This window comes from Somniosus microcephalus, chromosome 8 (genome assembly GCF_052327205.1).
Source record: "Somniosus microcephalus isolate GS21.2 chromosome 8, FLI_Smic_1.0, whole genome shotgun sequence".
Taxonomy (NCBI): Eukaryota; Metazoa; Chordata; class Chondrichthyes; order Squaliformes; family Somniosidae; genus Somniosus; species Somniosus microcephalus.
Genome location: NC_140994.1, coordinates 189,970,664 through 189,989,159, shown reverse-complemented (window position 1 = coordinate 189,989,159; position 18,496 = coordinate 189,970,664). Strand labels below are relative to the sequence as shown.

At 43.5% G+C, this 18,496-nt stretch overlaps 1 protein-coding gene across 1 annotated transcript in view; it reads right to left on the bottom strand.

The window, feature by feature from the left end:
* Window positions 1-1,054: 1,054 nt before the first annotated feature.
* The window catches only part of LOC147113972 (lateral signaling target protein 2 homolog), a 58,198-nt gene continuing 40,756 nt past the window's right edge, over window positions 1,055-18,496 (bottom strand). The window contains exons 8-13 of the mRNA XM_085995433.1: window positions 15,996-16,880; window positions 14,657-14,808; window positions 7,769-7,888; window positions 6,452-6,559; window positions 5,556-5,659; window positions 1,055-4,254 (exon numbers count right to left, since the gene is read on the bottom strand). Of these exons, the coding sequence (XP_085851559.1) occupies window positions 4,123-4,254; window positions 5,556-5,659; window positions 6,452-6,559; window positions 7,769-7,888; window positions 14,657-14,808; window positions 15,996-16,880 (1,501 nt within the window). The 3' untranslated portion in view covers window positions 1,055-4,122. The remainder of the gene's footprint in view (window positions 4,255-5,555; window positions 5,660-6,451; window positions 6,560-7,768; window positions 7,889-14,656; window positions 14,809-15,995; window positions 16,881-18,496) is intronic.

The following is an 18,496-nucleotide window of genomic DNA, read 5'->3' as shown; positions in this document are numbered from 1 at the left end:
TTCCTAGTACCTCCTCTATCTATTTTTAACCTCATCCAGTATCTCGGCAACCTCCTCATTTACCATATCTTTGGAAAAGTCCTCTTCCTTGGTAAACACTGATGCAAAGTATTCATTTAGTACCTCAGCTATGTCTTCTACCTCCACCAATAGAACTCGATTTTGGTCCTTAATTGGCCCCACTGCTCCTCCGACAACCCTTTTACTGTTAATATGCCGATTAGAAGACCTTTGGATTGCCTTTTATTTCAGCTGCTAATCTAATCTCGTACTGTCTCGTTGCCCCTCTTTGCTTTTTCACTTGTCCTCTGTACTTTTTATATTCAGCCTGATTCTCCCTTGTCTTATCAAGCAGACATCTGTCATACACCCCCTTTTTCTGCTTCATTCTACTATATCTCTATCATCCAAGGAGCTCTTTGCTTTGGTTGATCTCACTTTCCCCCCTTGTAGCAATATACCTAGACTGTGCCTGAACCATCTCTTTAAAGGCCGCCCATTGCTCTATTACATTTCTGCCTGCCAGTCTTGGAGTCCAATTTACCCGGGCCAGATCCCTCCTCAATTCGCTGAAATTAGCTCTCCTCCAGTTAAGTCTTTTTATTCTATATTGCTCCTTATCCTTCTCCATAACTAATCTAAACCTTACGTTACTATGATCACTACTCTGGAGGTGCTCCCAGACTGTGACATTCTCCACCTGACCCACTTCATTCCCCAGGCATTTGGATTTTTATACTTAGAATTATTTTTTAATTAAACATTTTGCCAATTGAACTTAATACTACAACTAAAAACTTCAGTAGGTTGCTCCGATGTGTTTTCACTTCTTGTTGGTGCAGAATTGAATGGAGTAGTTTGCAAAAAGTCAAGACAAATGGCTGACTTCTTGCAGTCAGTAAAGCAGAAACAGTAAGCAGATTCCACCCCCTGCCATAAAACTGGTCAAGGATTTGCTCACACCACCACTGTCTAACATGGACAATCCAACACAATAAGAGCAAATCCTATATACAATACCACTGATAAAATTGAAAGAAAAAAAAAGCACCCCGAGAATATATACATTTTATTTGAAAGCAGTAAAGATTCATTTGAATTGTATTTAATACAAAAAAAATGAAAACATGAACATTGAAGAAAAATGACAATGTACACAAGTATGTTTGAGACAAATGCTGAGAAGCTAAAATATGTCACTTTATATTTTATTATAAGTGATTATAATTAAAGATGATTAGCTAATTTGTATGCTCTATTTAAAGCATTATAGTTGTAGATTTCAGCTGCAGTGCTGGCCAACACGCAGTTCACCTTTTGATAGGCAAGGCATTTATCATTTCTCAGCCTATAGAAGCACTGGATGCTTCTTGGTTTGGATCACTGTAACTTAAATATATTACTTAAGACTTGTGTGATGAGATATATGGCCATGCACGCTTGTATTGGTTTTTCAGGGAAGGGGAAAATAACATTCTCCCTTTAAAGTAATCCAAAAGGAAAGTTAGTAGACAAGTGAAAATTTAAAAATTGATGGAAAGGAGGGAAAGGAAGGGACATACAATATTTATAGAGCGATGATGTGAACAAAATCTCCCTTCTCTCCAAACAGTTGTTATTCCCTAAATACATGAGCAATTCAAACAAATACTTTATATCACATATTCAGGGAATGGCGAGAGTTTATCCTAGTAGTACCTTCCCCCCATAACCTGAAGCTGTGAAAATAAGTTACTGGACTGCAGACTCAAATGGGATCAATGCTGTCTCTTGTAACATGTTCAGTTTAGTGTGCAAAATATTAGATTTGAGGTATGTAACAGCATGTCTTGGTAATTATTCAGAACAGCATTAACAAAATGTAACTGCAGATGTTACACTACAGCCTGGAGACGATAAGGTAGGTCGGCGAAGGTGAGGTGAGGTAAACAATTCAGTGTTCCCTCAACAACCATTACACTAGGTCAGAGCTGGCACTTTTCAGAAAAGAAAAACAGCAATCACAGTTTCTATCTGAATGTAAAACATTTGCAAAAGGTTATAAAGCCCAATATTACTTTAATCCATGACCTGTTCCCTTTAAGGTCTGAAAGTATGCATGTTCCTCCAATTTTACACAGCAGGAAATTGAGACTGAGCAATGGGGAATTAATGTATTCAGCTTTGTTCATGAAAAATAAATCAGACATTGATGGTTACACGCCAGTCACAATTTAAAATTACATTCCTCATTTGTTTTGTGAAGCCTTTCATTGCAATTTAGGAAGTTTTCACTGACTGAAGGTCTCAGAAGCAATCAGTGCCTAAGGTTATACATACAGTGCACTGACCGAAAGAAAATATAAAATTCCCCAGGCTTTCAGTAAACTTTTTACTCGGAACATCCAGTTTATCATTTGTACAAAAGTGCAATTTTTTTTCCTAAAATACAAGGATCACCAATATGGCAGGGTACACAACAAAATGTGCAATCCGAGTTTCAATTGAAACATTTATGTACTGCAAATGTAATTCCAATGCAATTGCAGCATGGTTTTTGAACAGCTAACTATATGCTCACGTACAGTATAGCATCAATTTAATAAGTGTCATTGATCTGAAACACATCTTTGATGACTCCATTTATATACCGTGGCCTGAACTCAAGCATGAGCTCGTGCAAAGTAAATTATTCAACACTGTATCCAGCACTGATTGCACAAATTTTGAAAGTTTAGAAAAGTTCATCAGCCATTTGATTCAGTCCACATTTCACTTTGGAGAACAGGCAGGATGCCAAAGATGCTGCCAACCTGACCAATAAATAGTGACTACAATATGACCCAAGATATTTTTGTGTGGTGATCACATCTAAACATTATACATGGGTGGGGAATCTCATCTGCATTCTATCAATTCAACCTTGAAGAATAACCACTTTTGTCAAATGAGCAGTTATATCAACAAAGGCTGAAATTCATTCATTGGCTAGTTATAGGTGTTTCACTGGAGCACACGGTATGGAAACACAAATGCATTAGTGATTGTACATATTGATGCACTCAAACATTACCATATCACCTGAACTACAGACTAGCCAAGTCCCAGAAATTAATTTGTGAAATTTCAAGCTAAAGGAGACCAAACCCTCAATAAACTCTTCCTTCCGACCTCACAAAGTGTTCAGATGTTAAGTGCCAACATTTGCTGTTTCAAGAGCTTCCAAAATTAGATTACTGAAAATTTATGCATAAATGTCAAAGGAGCAAAAAGAATTGTGCATAATTATTTTTTGATTTTTGCCCTTGGCAACAAACTCATGTTCCGACATTGCATCCAGCTATTACGATCAATACATAATGGGCTAAAACCCAATTCTCCAGACTGATTAAAATTAATAATACAGAATAACATCAATTTAAAGATTTGTACGAAAGTTATTTTGGGGGCATCAAAATACTATTGCCATAGAAGTACCTGCTTTTGCAGTACATTGTTCTAATGCCGTTTACCTGAGGTTAACAGTCCAGGTTGCTTCACTGTAATTGTAATAAGCTGGACTATCCAGATGGATCAGTGTGTGCCATTGGAACTATAGGCTGCAACAAAAGATACCAATTAAGCCTAAGAAGATTCAATGCTTTCCCACATTCCTCAGATTTGATGAAGTTTTACATATTAGGGATATTTTCCTTCCCATATATGCTAATTTCAATTTATAGAAACAAAGTATGTAGATGCAAACAAAGTCTCAGAAAAAGTAGGTCCTTTGATGACTCCCTACCTTAAAACCATACAAGAATTGCTGATTCCCTTTATCAAGTGGGAAGGAATCATTGACACAGTTGTCATTAAATAACCTCATTTACCAAGCACATCTTTTTTTTTTAACCAGAGAGTGCTCCAGAAATAATTCACAATAAACAGCTGTTCTTTATAGATTTGCATTGGGATCAGAGCTAATACATTGGGTTGAGACTACAAAATTGGACTGGGGACAATTGGATTGTTTGTGGTAATGATGATCTGAAGATGGTTCTCCTGCATTGACTGGGATCAAATTCCTAACAATCATTACCATGGGTTAATTCCATTGCTCGTCTCTTTGCAAGTCTGTCAAGACTCACTGGCTTGGAATTCAGGTTAACATGCAGATGTACTGGAGTAGCAGGGAGCGAGGTGAAACGTGTAACAGTGTGTGCAGACACGGACTGGCTTCATCTGTCCATACCAAGGTAACGGTGCCGATTGGGAGGAACAGCGGGAACAGAAGATCTGAAACAAAACAAGAAAGTGGAGGTTGAGCTTTTCCAGCAGATCCGACATCCTGACAGTGAAGGACAGCAGTACAGGGAAGTGGAATATTTTTCTTTGTATACTGTGAAACTGCCAATATGTCCCTGCAATGCCAAACTTAAAATTAAATACTACAGATTGCTTTAAGGCAAACTCCTGTAAATACACGGTGATAAAGTATACACAGAGACAATTGGATATGACAACTAAATTTCTAAATAGCAGTATGTGCCAGAAAGGATTAAAAATAATCGGCCGTGGTATTCTGGTTTAAGTCCGAAGATTGTTCCCTTACAGAATAGAAGTTTCTGGTTCTTGGTACTAACATACACACATTACATATCAACTTGAGTCATATAGTGCACTTGTCACAGTACTCAGCTCACGTACTTGTGCCCGTGAGCTATGTGGTCAGTGTCATTCAGTAGTTTCCTTTGTTTCACTGTCCCCTCCAAGTTCTTTCATAAAAAAAAGACACAGAAATTCTTGAAAAACATAATATTGCAAGCAAAAAGAGGCATATACTTTCCAACTTCCACATTGCCATCACAGGACGTGGATGCTGTGTACTACAGTATTTGACTTGATTACAAACCTTGTACTGCCTATATCCTTTCAGTACTTCATTCAAAAGTCAGTAACAGTGGCCCAGTGACATATATTGCCTGTAACACTCCAAATGTCAAGATGTACTCTCAATCGGACAGTAATGACACTAAAAGAACTGGGGAAGGGTAATGAGGAGATAAGGCAGTTCACTAAAAGGACTGGGGAAGGATAGTCAAACCAGAAGGCATCTCCCAATGACCATTTGGAGTGGGTCACTTGTTGACAATCTGATCAGTGTTGGACTCAAGGAAGGAAAGAAAAACACATGCCTTTAAGGTTGCAGAAAGTAACATTTCAGCTCAAGAGCTTCATTTTACCTTTTGCTGAGTCTTATTTTATCAAAGTATAAAGAAAAAACAGCTAATTAAAATGCAACCACATGGTTTCTACACTTTTCAACCAATCTGCAAGTGAAATGACAACTGATTACTCAGCACACCATATGTACAACACTGAAACAAAAGAAGGCACAGTATTTTGGCAGAATGAAAAGGTAGTAACACCAAGTTCAAATGGCTTAAATAAACCATCAATGTGTCACTCCTACGGTGTAGAACATTGGCTGAAGCCCCTGACAGTTAAGGCAGTAAAAATCCTAGATGTGTGAATGCTTGTAACCAACACCTGACATTTGATCATAATTTTACATGCCAATATTTAAAATCCTGTACCTTTCCACAGTTCCTGCAGTGATGCCGTCTCCGGATAATTGTAAATGGTGCTTTACAAGACATGCATTGGTTGCAGGCAGAGTCTGCAATCCACTCTGGGGGCACTGTAATGGGGAGAAAAAAAAATATTTGCATGAATACTACAAAAGCTGAAAAATGAACCACTTTGCTGACATAATTTGCCCTTCTTCTGACTTGGTCTTCTCAACCCAGATTCACATTTCAGGATGATCTACAGGAGCAACCACTTGGGTGTGGGGAGAAGGGATGGGGATGGGAAGTGGGATGAAATTTATGTGGCGACTGTTGAGGACAATCTTGTGTTAAAGTGAGCCAACAATAACTCAGAAAAAGAGACAAATTAGTCATTGCAAAGAAAATTTTTCCATGGAGGTGTTTGGTGAAGGCCAAATGAAGACATTTTATCCTCAATGGAGCAGGAAATAGGATTTGAAAACTTTGAGCTCTATAAATCTACCAAAGATCCAGAGAGGAGAGGAGAAATGCAGAAAATGTATATACTTCGAGACAAAAAAAAAAAGTATTTGTACAAACATCTATTTGTAAAAGTGGTAGAGTCGACCAGAGCGCCAAATATATCCATCAATGGGTGTGTAAACTAAGATTTGCTTAACTCGTCTCTTGACTGACAGCCATTCATGGTGGCTAGTATTTTTTGCACATTGGTTGCATAATTATGGCGAACAATTTGTAGTGTATCAAGACTTTTTTAAATGAGACAACTGATGAAATTTGAGAACACATTTTTAGCCAGTAATCAGATAAAGATGAATATTGACCTTAACAGAAACTTAGCCCTACACCAATATTTTCACAGTAATGTTTAATTATAGGCTAACTATAGTTTTGTCCTGTACAATAGCCATTTGTTATACCTTCTAGTTTAGTGCTGTTTAAATTGGAAGTTCTAGTTGAGTGGGAATGAGATTCCTGACACAGCACACAATCTTCCAAGGTAGGCTCCGGATTAACCTGCTCCTCTTCTGCAAGAGGCAAAAGCAAAGAGAGAAGCAATTACAATACACAAAGGATTTTGATTTTTAAATTAATAAAATGTTAGTACAGGTACACTATCCCTTATCCGAAAGCCTTGGGACCAGCTGAGTTTCAGTTTTTGGAATTTTTCGGATTTCAGAAGGTATTATTATAAGACTGGGAAATTTGTATTTAATATAAATTTTAAAAGTTCAGGCTACCTCTTGCGACTGTTCCGTGTCTCATTCCCCTTCCTGCTTCTCTGGAAAGCCGGATATCGGCTGACTCCTACTAAGCTGGCCCGCAAATCAGGTCGGGGGTCGGGTGGGGTGGGAGAAAAGAATATCGGACGGGCCGCAGTTCAGGTTGGGGGGGGGGGGGTCGGGGTTGGGGGGGGGGGGGGGGGGAAGAAAAGAATATCGGACGGGCCGCTGCAGCTATTGGACGGGCCGCTGTATTGTTGGGTTCACTCTCCCGGTACCTCCTTCACACTGCCCGGCTCGGCCTGCAATCTCCTACCCAGGAGGGAACTCTGTGACCCTCTGCCCTGCTCAGCGTAAGTCGTGCGCCACTCTGGTCATGTCGTGCGCACGACTTACGCTGAACGAAAAAACTTTCGGTTTTTAGAGGTTTTCGGAAGTTCGGATAAAGGATAGTCTACCTGTACTGAATTTCATTAAATACTGTACAAGACCACAATATATGTAGGGTGTTGCATTTTGCAGAGGTTCAGTATCTGAGCAGTGATTTTTGTGATTGCTTTCCCATAGAACTGCTCACCTTTGCACTGCATTTTTGGCAATGACTTCCCCAATGTACCTCTACCTGCACAATGGGAGAGTGGAGATACTCCGGGGCTTTACCTTTGTGCCCCACTATACAACCTCTTCAAGTGGCCACTCCAGGCCTCCCCACTATGCATAATCTCCTGTCAGCAGGTTATTTCAGGTTTTCTTCCTCCTGCTACTGCAGTGAGGTTTGATATAAAATTGAATCCATTTCAGCAACGTGCAACAGCTGGTCTCTTAATGAAGTCTCATTAATCAAAGTTCCAGGGGAGCTACAGATAGTTAGGGCCATAAACTCAGATTTGAGCTGAGGTGGTCACCCAGTATACATTTGGCCTTTTTAACCTTTCTAAGAGATACTACAATCCAGGCAGGCAAGTGAAAAGTGAACTCCTAGACCATGCAGATGCAAAGTGAAATGCAGTATACCTGCTTCCTCTTCCATAACGTCCTCATTTATTTCTGGTGTTGATGTTGCAATCTCGAAGACAGTCTTTAAAATCCGCCGCAGGTCTCCTGCAAAGTTAGTCTGAAGTTGGTCTGCTACACCTGTTCAAACACAGCCAAATAGAATGAGAACTCTCTCTGATAAATGATGGGATTATTTAGTGTACACAAAGTAAAAATACTCAAGAGTCAAGACCGGTTTGGATGACCACAGTCCTTCAGTCCTTTTTACAACTTCCTTTCAGGATAATAACTATCATTTTCCCATTACAGCATCTAGCTGTTCAAGTGAATCCAGTGTCCTAGCTTGAGCCACCCTCCCTGGCAATCCATTCCAGCTATTTTCACTCTGTGTACACAAGAGTGTCAGAAACACCTGGACTATGGGTTTCAAAAACCACATTTCACGAGAGAAACAAATCTCAAACACAGCTTCTGAAATCAAGATTATTTTATGGTTACATATTTACATGGGGGGACGGGGACGGGGGACTTTAACCCCCAAAAAACAGGTGGGGGTTCGGGTGGGAGGTTCAAGTGTTAAAAATCTGAATCCTGACCCCAACATACCTGTAGTGTATGTGCTTTAAGTCAGAACTACTTTTTACAGCTCCTGTATACTGTAGTACTGGCAGTAACCACACCGGTATATAAGCTGTGCGCATGCCTCTGTACTCCAGTCTAGAGATTGCCCTCCTCCAGTAAAGACCTGTTATTTGTTTATGTACAGCATCCGTGTAATTATTTATCCACTGAACCACGGATCTAACAGTGGCGACGAGTGTTGATGCGAATCTACCTGCAACATTAAACAAAAAAAAAGTCGAGTCCAGGAACACGGGCGTCGACCGCGAGCAACCGCCCAGCAGTCAGGCAGAGATCCAACTTCACTGGGGAGGCTGTGGAGAGCCGGGCTTGGTTCCCCAGCCACAACGAGCAGCAAGAGACAGACGACAGGTCCAGAGCAGACCCTTCCCGAGCAGCGGCGGCTGGAGCCGACCGACGGCAGAGAGAGCCGGGCAGCATCGACGGGGTAAGAAAAAGGGTGAAGAGAGCAGGGCGCAGCCGGGGGTTGATCACCGAGCGGCGTCGAGGAAAAATACTGCAAAACCGGAGAGAGGGTAAGAAACAGCCAGGTTCTAGAGTGAGCGGCGTCGACAAATATCAAGAGAAGAACGCGCAGAGCACAGCCAGGGATCACGGGCTGATCAGGGTCCGCGGGGCGAAGCAAGGGGAGACACCACTGAGCCGCGGAGAAGCAGGGAGAGCGCGGGAGACGTCATTGAGCCGCGGAGAAGCAGGGAGAGCACGGGAGGCGCCATTGAGCCGCGGAGCAGGGAGAGCGCGGGAGGCACCACTGAGCCCGCGGAGAAGGAAGAGCGCGGGAGACGCCATTTTGCGAAGCCGCAGCAGAGAAGACGGGCGAGCGCGGGAAGGAAGGAAAGCGCGGGAGATGCCATTTTGTGCCAGTGGAGAAGAAGGGGAAGCACGGGAGGCGCCATTGGTGATAGTTAACACACAACCAAGGATGCCGAAGAGTGGCAGTATCTCTACGTTCGACAATGAAGTCGAAGATTGGGCGACATATGTGGAACATATTGAGGTGTACTGCAGGGCGAATGAAGTGCCAGATGCTAATAAAGCACTGGTTCTGTTAAATTCCATGGGTGCAAAAACTTTTGGGTTACTGCGAAATCTAATAACCCCAGAGAAGCCAGTAAACAAGAATTTTGAAAGCATAGTAGAAATCCTACAGGACCACTTAAACCCCACACCGCTGCCGATAGCAGAACGATTTAAGTTCCATAAAAGGAACCAACACAAAGACGAAAGCAATGCTGAGTACCTAACGGAACTGCGCAAGCTATCGAAATACTGCCAGTTTGGAGCGGGACTAGCAGACACGTTAAGGGACAAGTTTGTGTGTAGGCTACAAAGTGAAGGAACCCAGAAACGGCTTCTATCAGAAAAGGACCTTACGCTGGACAAAGCTTTCAGTATGGCAGTATCACACGAAGCAGCCGCAAGGTGCGCTGCAGAGATACAACGGAGACCGCAAGAATATGGCACTAACGAAATGACCTATGGAACAGGGAAGTGCTATCGCTGCGGCAGAACAACACATGACCAGAAAGATTGTTGGTTCAAGGACCAAGTGCGCAGACAGTGTGGGAAAGCAGGACACATAGCAAGAGTCTGCAGGTCTGGGAAGAAAACCAACAGTAAGAAATCTCCACAGGAGAAGTACAAAAAGGTACACCAGGTGATGGACAGTGGTTCAGACGAACAGAAAAGTGACACAGACTCCGGAAGCAAGGAGCTGGGTTGTCTGAAACTACATAAGGTAACCGAAATGGAGGATCACCAGACTATCTGGGTTACACTCAAGATAGACGGAGTCCAAGTGGAAATGGAATTGGACACAGGGTCAGCTCTAACAGTCATAAATCAAAGAGACTACAAGCGGCTATTTTCACACATACCCTTGAAAGCTACAGAGATTGTCTTGAAGACGTATACGGGGCAAAAAGTCTACCCCAAAGGAAAAATAAGGGTGAAAGTGACATATAAAGGCCAGGAAATACCTAAAATGGATATAAATGTATTGCCAAATGGAGGACCACCACTGCTAAGATGTGAATGGATCCAAAAGATACATTTAGATTGGCATTCCATACAGGCACTGAAGGTGGAGGCCAAAAAGGATGACGACGTCACATCTGGACGACTGTCAAAAATGCTAACTGACGCAAAAGAAGTGTTCCAGGAGGGACTAGGAACACTAAAAGGAATAACAGCAACAATTAAAATAGAGGATAATGCAAGCCCAAAGTTTCTGAAGGCCAGACCAGTGCCTTATGCGATCAGACCAGCGGTTGAAGCAGAGCTGGAAGGGTTGGAACGTTCAGGAGTACTGTCCAAAGTGGACTGGAGCGAGTGGGCTACACCCATCGTTCCTGTAATGAAGAGGTCGTTGAGTAATACGCCTGGGGGACCAGAGAAGGTCCGCATCTGTGGGGATTTTAAGGTGACAGTGAACCCAGTCCTTCACACGGTGCAATATCCGCTTCCACGAATTGAGGATATTTTCGCCTCGTTATCTGGTGGTAAACGCGTCACAAAAATTGATCGAGTCCAGGCGTACTTGCAAATGGAGGTAGAAGAAGCTTCGAAACATTACCTTAAGATCAACACCCATAAAGGTCTCTATCAATACAACCGGCTGGTGTTTGGAGTAGCCTCGGCTCCGGCTATCTGGCAAAGGACGATGGATCAGGTTCTGCAAGGGATTCCAGGGACCCAGTGTTATTTGGACGGCATCTTGGTCACGGGCGAAAATGACGGTGATCACCTCGCTAACTTGGAGAAGGTGCTCACCAGATTAAAGGAATATGGGCTACGAGCTAATCGCCACAAGTTTTCCAGAAACAGATCTCGTATTGCGGCCACATCATCCATGAAGAGGGGTTACATAAGTCCCCTGACAAGATAGAGGCAGTAGTCAAGGCTCCAGCACCGGAAAATGTGTCACAACTGAGGTCGTTCCTCGGGCTGGTAAACTATTACCACAAGTTCTTACCAAATTTGTCTACGGTATTACACCCGCTGAACACCCTACTGCAAACAGGGGTACCATGGAAGTGGGATGACGAACGTAGACGAGCTTTCCAGAAGTGTAAAGAATTGATCACATCAAAAAGAGGTGTTGGCCCATTTCAACCCAGCACTACCAATTCGTTTGGCAGGTGATGCATCACCCTACGGCATTGGAGCGGTGCTGTCGCACAAATTCCCGGATGGTTTGGAGAGGCCAGTAGCCTTTGCGTCTCGGTCACTAACCTCAGCCGAGCGCAACTACGCCCAGATTGACAGGGAGGCCCTCAGCCTAGTATGGGGAGTAAAAAAAAATCAACCACTATCTGCATGGACAGAAGTTCACCTTGCTGACTGACCACCAACCACTTGTCTCCATCTTTAATCCTAAGAAGGGCGTTCCAGTGATGACTGCACAGCAGTTACAAAGATGGTCCCTGTTTCTAGGGGCGAATCAATATGAAATAGAATATAAAGGCACGAGACAGCATGGGAACGCTGATGGGCTATCGCGCCTGCCACTGCCTACTGTGGAGGAAGCACCAGCAGTGGACCCTATCGAGATATTTTATTCATCGATAATTGAACGATTGCCAGTAATAAACGCGGATATAGAGAAGGAGACCCGCAATGATCCGACGCTGTCACGGGTATATGAATTGACGGTGAGGGGATGGCCAACACATGGCGACTCACTGTTGCCAGCATTCTCATCCAGAAGAGAACAGCTGTCAGTATGCCAGGGGACAGTGATGTGTGGATCCAGAGTGGTGATTCCACCCAAGTTAAGGGAGAGAGTGCTAAATGAGCTACATGAAGGTCATCTGGGGGGAGTGAAAATGAAAAGCCTAGCTAGGGCTTATGTGTGGTGGCCGGGAATCGATCAACAAATCGAAGACCTAACTAAGAGCTGCTTAGGATGCCAGAAGGTCCAAAATGCACCACCACATGCCCCTCTACACCCATGGGAGTGGCCCTCCTCTCCATGGCAACGGGTGCACATTGAGTCCATGAATGGACCAGCGAAATCAATGTTCTTAATAGCAGTGGATGCTCATTCAAAGTGGCCTGAGGTGATAAAGATGTCTTCAACCACTACAGAGAAAACGATTGCAGTCCTACGGACTATATTTGCCAGAAACGGGTTGCCAGAGCAGATCTGCTCTGATAATGGACCACAGTTTGTGTCCAATGAGTTCCAAAAATTCATGAAAAGGAATGGGGTAAGGCATTACACATCCACCCCATATCATCCAGCCACCAATGGATTGGCTGAGAGGTTCATACAAACCTTTAAGAAGGCGATAAAGGCCATGTGCGACGAGGAAATTCCACTACAGCATAAGATGGACAATTTCTTATTAGCCTACCGAAATGCGACACATGCAGTTACCAACCAGACCCCGGCCATGATGTTCTTTAACCGAAGGTTGAGATCTCGTCTGGACTTGCTCAGACCAAATGTGCGAAGAAATGTTGAGGACAAACAATTCCAGCACATCAACGAGAAGCCGACAAGGAGCTTCAATGTAGGGCAACCAGTCTTGGCCCGGGACTATCGAACAGAGAAGTGGCAACCCGGAACAATATGTACAAGGCAGGGGCCATTAATGTACACAGTGGATGTCGGGGAGAACATTGTGAGACGCCACGTCGATCAGATCTTTGCGTCACAGGAATGCGTCAACCCCATGTCTCGAGTACCTGGGGATGAACCCGACATACCGGTAGCATCTACTTCAGACCCAGTAGCAGTGGAACCCGATGAACTACCCGATGAAAGGGGGTCAGAATCGCCTCTGCACCAAGAAGAAGAACCTCCAGAAAGGCGCTATCCCGAAAGGGTCAGGAAGCCGCCCCAAAGACTGAATCTATAAATAGACTTTTGTTATTGAATGTACATGTAAAAATGTAATTGTTATTTGAATATTAAGGGGGTATTATTAATCTAAAAAGGGAGGAATTGTAGTGTATGTGCTTTAAGTCAGAGCTACTTTTTACAGCTCCTGTATACTGTAGTACCGGCAGTAACCACACCGGTATATAAGCTGTGCGTATGCCTCTGTACTCCAGTCTAGAGATTGCCCTCCTCCAGTAAAGACCTGTTATTTGTTTATGTACAGCATCCGTGTAATTATTTATCCACTGAACCACGGATCTAACAATACCTACTTCTGGTTTTAATGGAGGCAGGACGGGAAGCCGGTAGCCAACCCACTCCCAGGAGGTAGGGTGGCACTTTAAATATGATAATGAGGCTGTAAACCTTGGAATTAACATGCTTTACAGGTTTAACTGTGGCTGGTCTCGGGAATCCTGGTAGGTGCAGTGAGGAGGGGACAGCCTCGGGGGAGCACTTCTTGTGGGCCGGGAGGGGCAGGAGTGCTTCCTCCCAGGGCCCCAAGCACCCCCACCATTAGACCCACCACCACATCCGCTCCGCACCTCCCCCACCCCCCCCCCCCGGCCTTTGTAAAGTGCTTCCTACTGAGCAGACACATTTACAGGGCCTACTTCTTCAGTAAACGCTCTCTTTAAACATCGCGTTAGCTCTGCCTGTTACTACTGGGCCTTGGGCTGTACACTTCGTGCTCATATTCCACAGCTACTGGTTGACTACTTTGACTCCCAATCACAATACAATTCTAGCTTTGGCTAGAAATAAAAATTGAATATCTCCATTTAAAATAAAACTGTTCTTGGGATATGCCTGTATTTATTACCCACCCCCAATTGCTCTGAGGGCATAAAGAGTCAACCACATAGGGTGGGACTAGAGTCACATACAGGCCAGACCAGGTACAGATGGACATTAGTGTACCAGCTGGGTTTTTATGACAAACCAGCAGCTTTCATGGTTATTTTTTTTTTTTTTAAGCACTAGCCCACAAATTACCAGATTTATTGTACTTGCCACAGTGGGATTTGAACCCACAATATCTGGCTTACTAGTCCAGTACCATAAGCACAAGGCTACCATAACCTATTACCCAGTCTCACTACATCACATAACAAAAGTGGGTAGGTTTCCCACTCTCCGGCCTCTAGGTAGTGCATAGAACCAACTCGCCCTCAGATTTTCCATCATCCCATTTACAGCAATATGGCCACAGCCAGGTCAGTGGAATGAGGGGTGTGAAAATCAGACAGCATCTTAGCACTCTGTGATGCCACGCAATAATGCTGCAATGTCACACCTCAAATAAAAAAAGCTTTACAGAAGACTTTTAATGTCCTAAAACCAACAGTACAGCCTTAAAGTCCTGAGTGACATACCTGAGATACAAACAAAGAGCCGATGAAGCATGTCGCTACTGCTGCGGTACCGCGATCGGATTTCCTCCCTTACTACTGCTCTCACAGCCAGCACTGCATGCCTTACTGTTTCTTGATCTACGACATGAAACTCATTTTCTCCCTCCGACATTCTGCCAGCAAAGCACACAAATCAGTGAATAAAAGTACCTAAATTGCTTTCAAACAAAATTCTGACAATGTGACCAGTGTTTTAGAAGTGCATAACTACATCACCTATTGCAGAATTTATTGGGTGTTTTGGTAATGAATGAATTAAAATCTGGGATTTCCCTTCTGGTGGTTTCAGTCAATAAATCTCTTGTAGATTTCAAAATGATTAAAAATACCAGTTGAAAAAATATTTAACTTTCTTAGCTGAACAGAATCTGCTTAAGTCATGAAACAACTGCCTTCATATGGTAAAAGCTGCCTGACATGCTGGTGGACTGCTGTAAAGAACTGGTCCAGTTAAACAAAAGGATGCTGTTGGGCCATTTTGCTTGCCTTCAATTTAGTAATAGGAGGAGGTCTCAACCATGAGATAGGAAAAATTATATAGGTCATGTAAACCAGAAGGAGTGGAAGAAGATGTGACTGATTCACCAGTGGTGTCCAGGAAGATCAGACTACTTCCTCTTCCCCCGCTGGTTTCCCATTCTGGGTAACTTAGGTCCAATATATAAGAACCTCTTTGACCCAAAAAGGAAAGTTTAGTTGCCTTAGCAGACTGATTGCTCAATTCTTTTGGGGTTGGCTACCCTTCAGGGAGTTATGCCCGAGATAGCTTGCAAGTTTTGAAGGAGTTTCTTAAAATATACAATAAATTTGTCCAACCTGTATCCCCAAGCAAGACTTTCCTCTTGTAAAGAGTTAACACCTTGATTAGACCGGAAATACATACCTAGGTTGAAGTTCACTTTGTACAACAAACCATTTTGCCAATAAAATACTCAAATTGCTTGAATTCCAACACACATTCCATGAAACCGCCACCCCCCGCAAAAAAAAAGTAATGGGAAACATGCAGGAACGAAGTAATGATGATCAAGAAGGAAGTGTGCTTACAGTTCTTCTACATACTTGTTTTGACCAGAGGCAAAACCAAACTACCATTAGGTTATGGGGTGGCTGCTGGGTTTTAATTTCCTTTAGGCTCTATTGCAGCTGAGGGCACAGGAAAGAAACAAAAATATTCTATGGTTAAATCTAACTATTCACCTCAACAAACTTTATCTCATCTTAAAATTGCTTTTCAGCTATCCAGAATTCTTATTTAGAACTGCATGTCATTATAGCTGTAATGTCCTAAACCTCTCACCTGGTGTTATTCATGTTTGGATTTTCAGGCACCATAGAAGTATTTGAGATTCTTCTGTCAGAGCTGTACTGTTCTGTCATTTCACTGCTGATGCCTTTAATTTTACTTTGCTCCTCAATTCCTTCCATATGATCTTTACTTGAACTTGCTCCAAGAAAAGATGAAGCCCCAGATTTCTGTTTTAGACTGTGCTCACCAGGACAGTCAGCATTTAACAAATGGGCAACATGGTCTTGTTCAGAAGTTGTTGGTACACAGCTCGTATCTGGAGTATCAGTAGAATAATGAGTTTGGATGGGGTTAAATGTGGATGCTCCCGTCGTCTCAAGCCCACTGACTAATTCTAGATGGTCAGTTTCTGAATCAAGGTTATTTTCTGCAACATTAAAGTGCTCAATGACATTGGAATTGGTCAAGCTGTCAGTAGAAGCAGATAAAGACGACTCAGGACTATCCCCCAAGATTGTTTTGCTTTGATTCTGTGTATTCTCCAGTGTGCTCTCATTGGTGCCCCACCCAAACTCTTGTCCCCACATTTCATTTTCTCTCTCAAGTCTAAGGTTAGAAGTTTCCAAAGAACCGATTATTTCATTAGGCATTTGCTTGAGTGAATTGGACGCATTGGAGTTAGACAGCTGAGAATACACCTCATTGGTTGCTTGGTGAACGATCAACTTTAACTGGTCGAGTTCCTCTGAATCATCATGTTGTATAGGTGAAACCCCACCTGCTTCATCGAGCACCTCATGATGCACTGTGCTATTGTGAAGGGATGAAAGGCTGGGCAACATTGTGTGGGCATTGAAGAAATCCTCAGATTCTACAGCACATAGGCTCTTTTCCAATATAGAGAGTTCTTCTTCTGTGAGTACATAAAGTAAGTCCCTAGGGATAAAGTGGAAGATTAAGGTAAGGTGTTCATTTTACAGTAAAACTGTGATAAAACGATCAGATTTATAACCAATTCTAGCTTGAAGTAGCCCAATCACTTTCACTGGCATAAACTTAAATACCCTTGTTTAGACTTCAACAAGGTATCTGTAAAATCACAGGGGGAAAAAATTAGTTAGCCACCATCTTGAGTCGCTAACATCGCCTGGGCGTTAAATTTAGCACCCGGTGAAAAATAGCGCCAGCGATCGCTAACTTCAGTTTTAGCACCCCAAGAGGGAGGTGAAGTGCCAATTCAAGTGCTCCACTTCCTTCTTAAAGCGCTAACCCCGAATATTGGGGCGGTGCATTCTGCAGCCCTACGCACTGGGCCACGTAGTGCTGCCACATGGAACGGCGCTTCCCCTCATTAAAGGGGAAGGCCCAAGCCCACAACTCTACCGGGCCCTACCTGGATCACCAGGGAACGAGGTGCCGGGCTGCCAGATGGCGGCACAGACCCCGCGTTCAAAGACGCAACGGGCTGTGACAAGTCAGTCGGCAAATTTTTTTTTTTCCATGCCCGCCACCTCCTTTACTTAGCGCCCTGCGAGCCGCCTGCCGCTCTGTTCCCGCCCTCGAAATCGGTCCCCGTCATCGCCTGGCGCAGATTCAGGGGGTGCGGGCCAATTTTGCAGGTGGGGCGAAAATGGGGCGCTGCGCACGGTGATGACGTTGTCATCGCCTGTGCAGCGGAGCGGGGTGCTACCGGTTATCGCCGCCGCTAAACTCCCGCTGAATTTGGTGGGAGTTCTTAGCGGTGCCGCAGCTGGGCAAAAAGTCATTAGCGCCTCCCGGGGGTGCCAACGAAGGGGCAAATGCACTGAATTTCTACCCCTCAGTTCTGTTGGGTTTCAGTAGCATGAGGGAGCAAAAGAAAATAATCAGATTGCAAAATGGATCAAAGGATGTATTTATATTCTCTCTTTAGAAATACAAGTCATAGTCATTTAAAAGCACAATTTGGGGGATTTGAACCCAAAAGCAGAAGGCGGTATAAGTAAGCAAACAATTTAGTCACTGTACACTTGATGGATTCTCCCAGTAGATGTCCCTCATGTTTTGCCTTCTATTTTGACTCAACCCTTTGTCTTTCCAATGCCTTTTCTGTTCAAATTCATTTACATCTAGTCCTTGTCCATTATGACCTTTGCATAATGCAAGATACGGCTTTCCAGTATTTCAAAATCTGTTAATAGTTTCTAAAAAAAGAGCGAAGGAACGAAGGTTGCAGTCAAGGGGGAGGGTGGAAGAGGGATCAGACAGAAGAAGGATTTTACTTACCTCGGCGGGTCCGTGGCGGGTGACGTCAGTGGCAGGTTCCAACCTCTCTGCTGGCTCCATCCCGCTGCATCGAATGACTTTCCGTTGATTGGGCTTGTTAAGCCCGCCCAGCGCGTTTCCCGGCCAATTAGAGGAAGCGGGTCTGGTGACATCATTTGATGACGCGTCATCAGCCGGTTTCCTTAAAGGACCATGGCCAACTTTAATTTGACATTTGTGCTGTCAGTGTTCTACAGCATTGAGGTTCTGCAAACACTGACAATGACTGCACAAAAGGCACAGGGCTG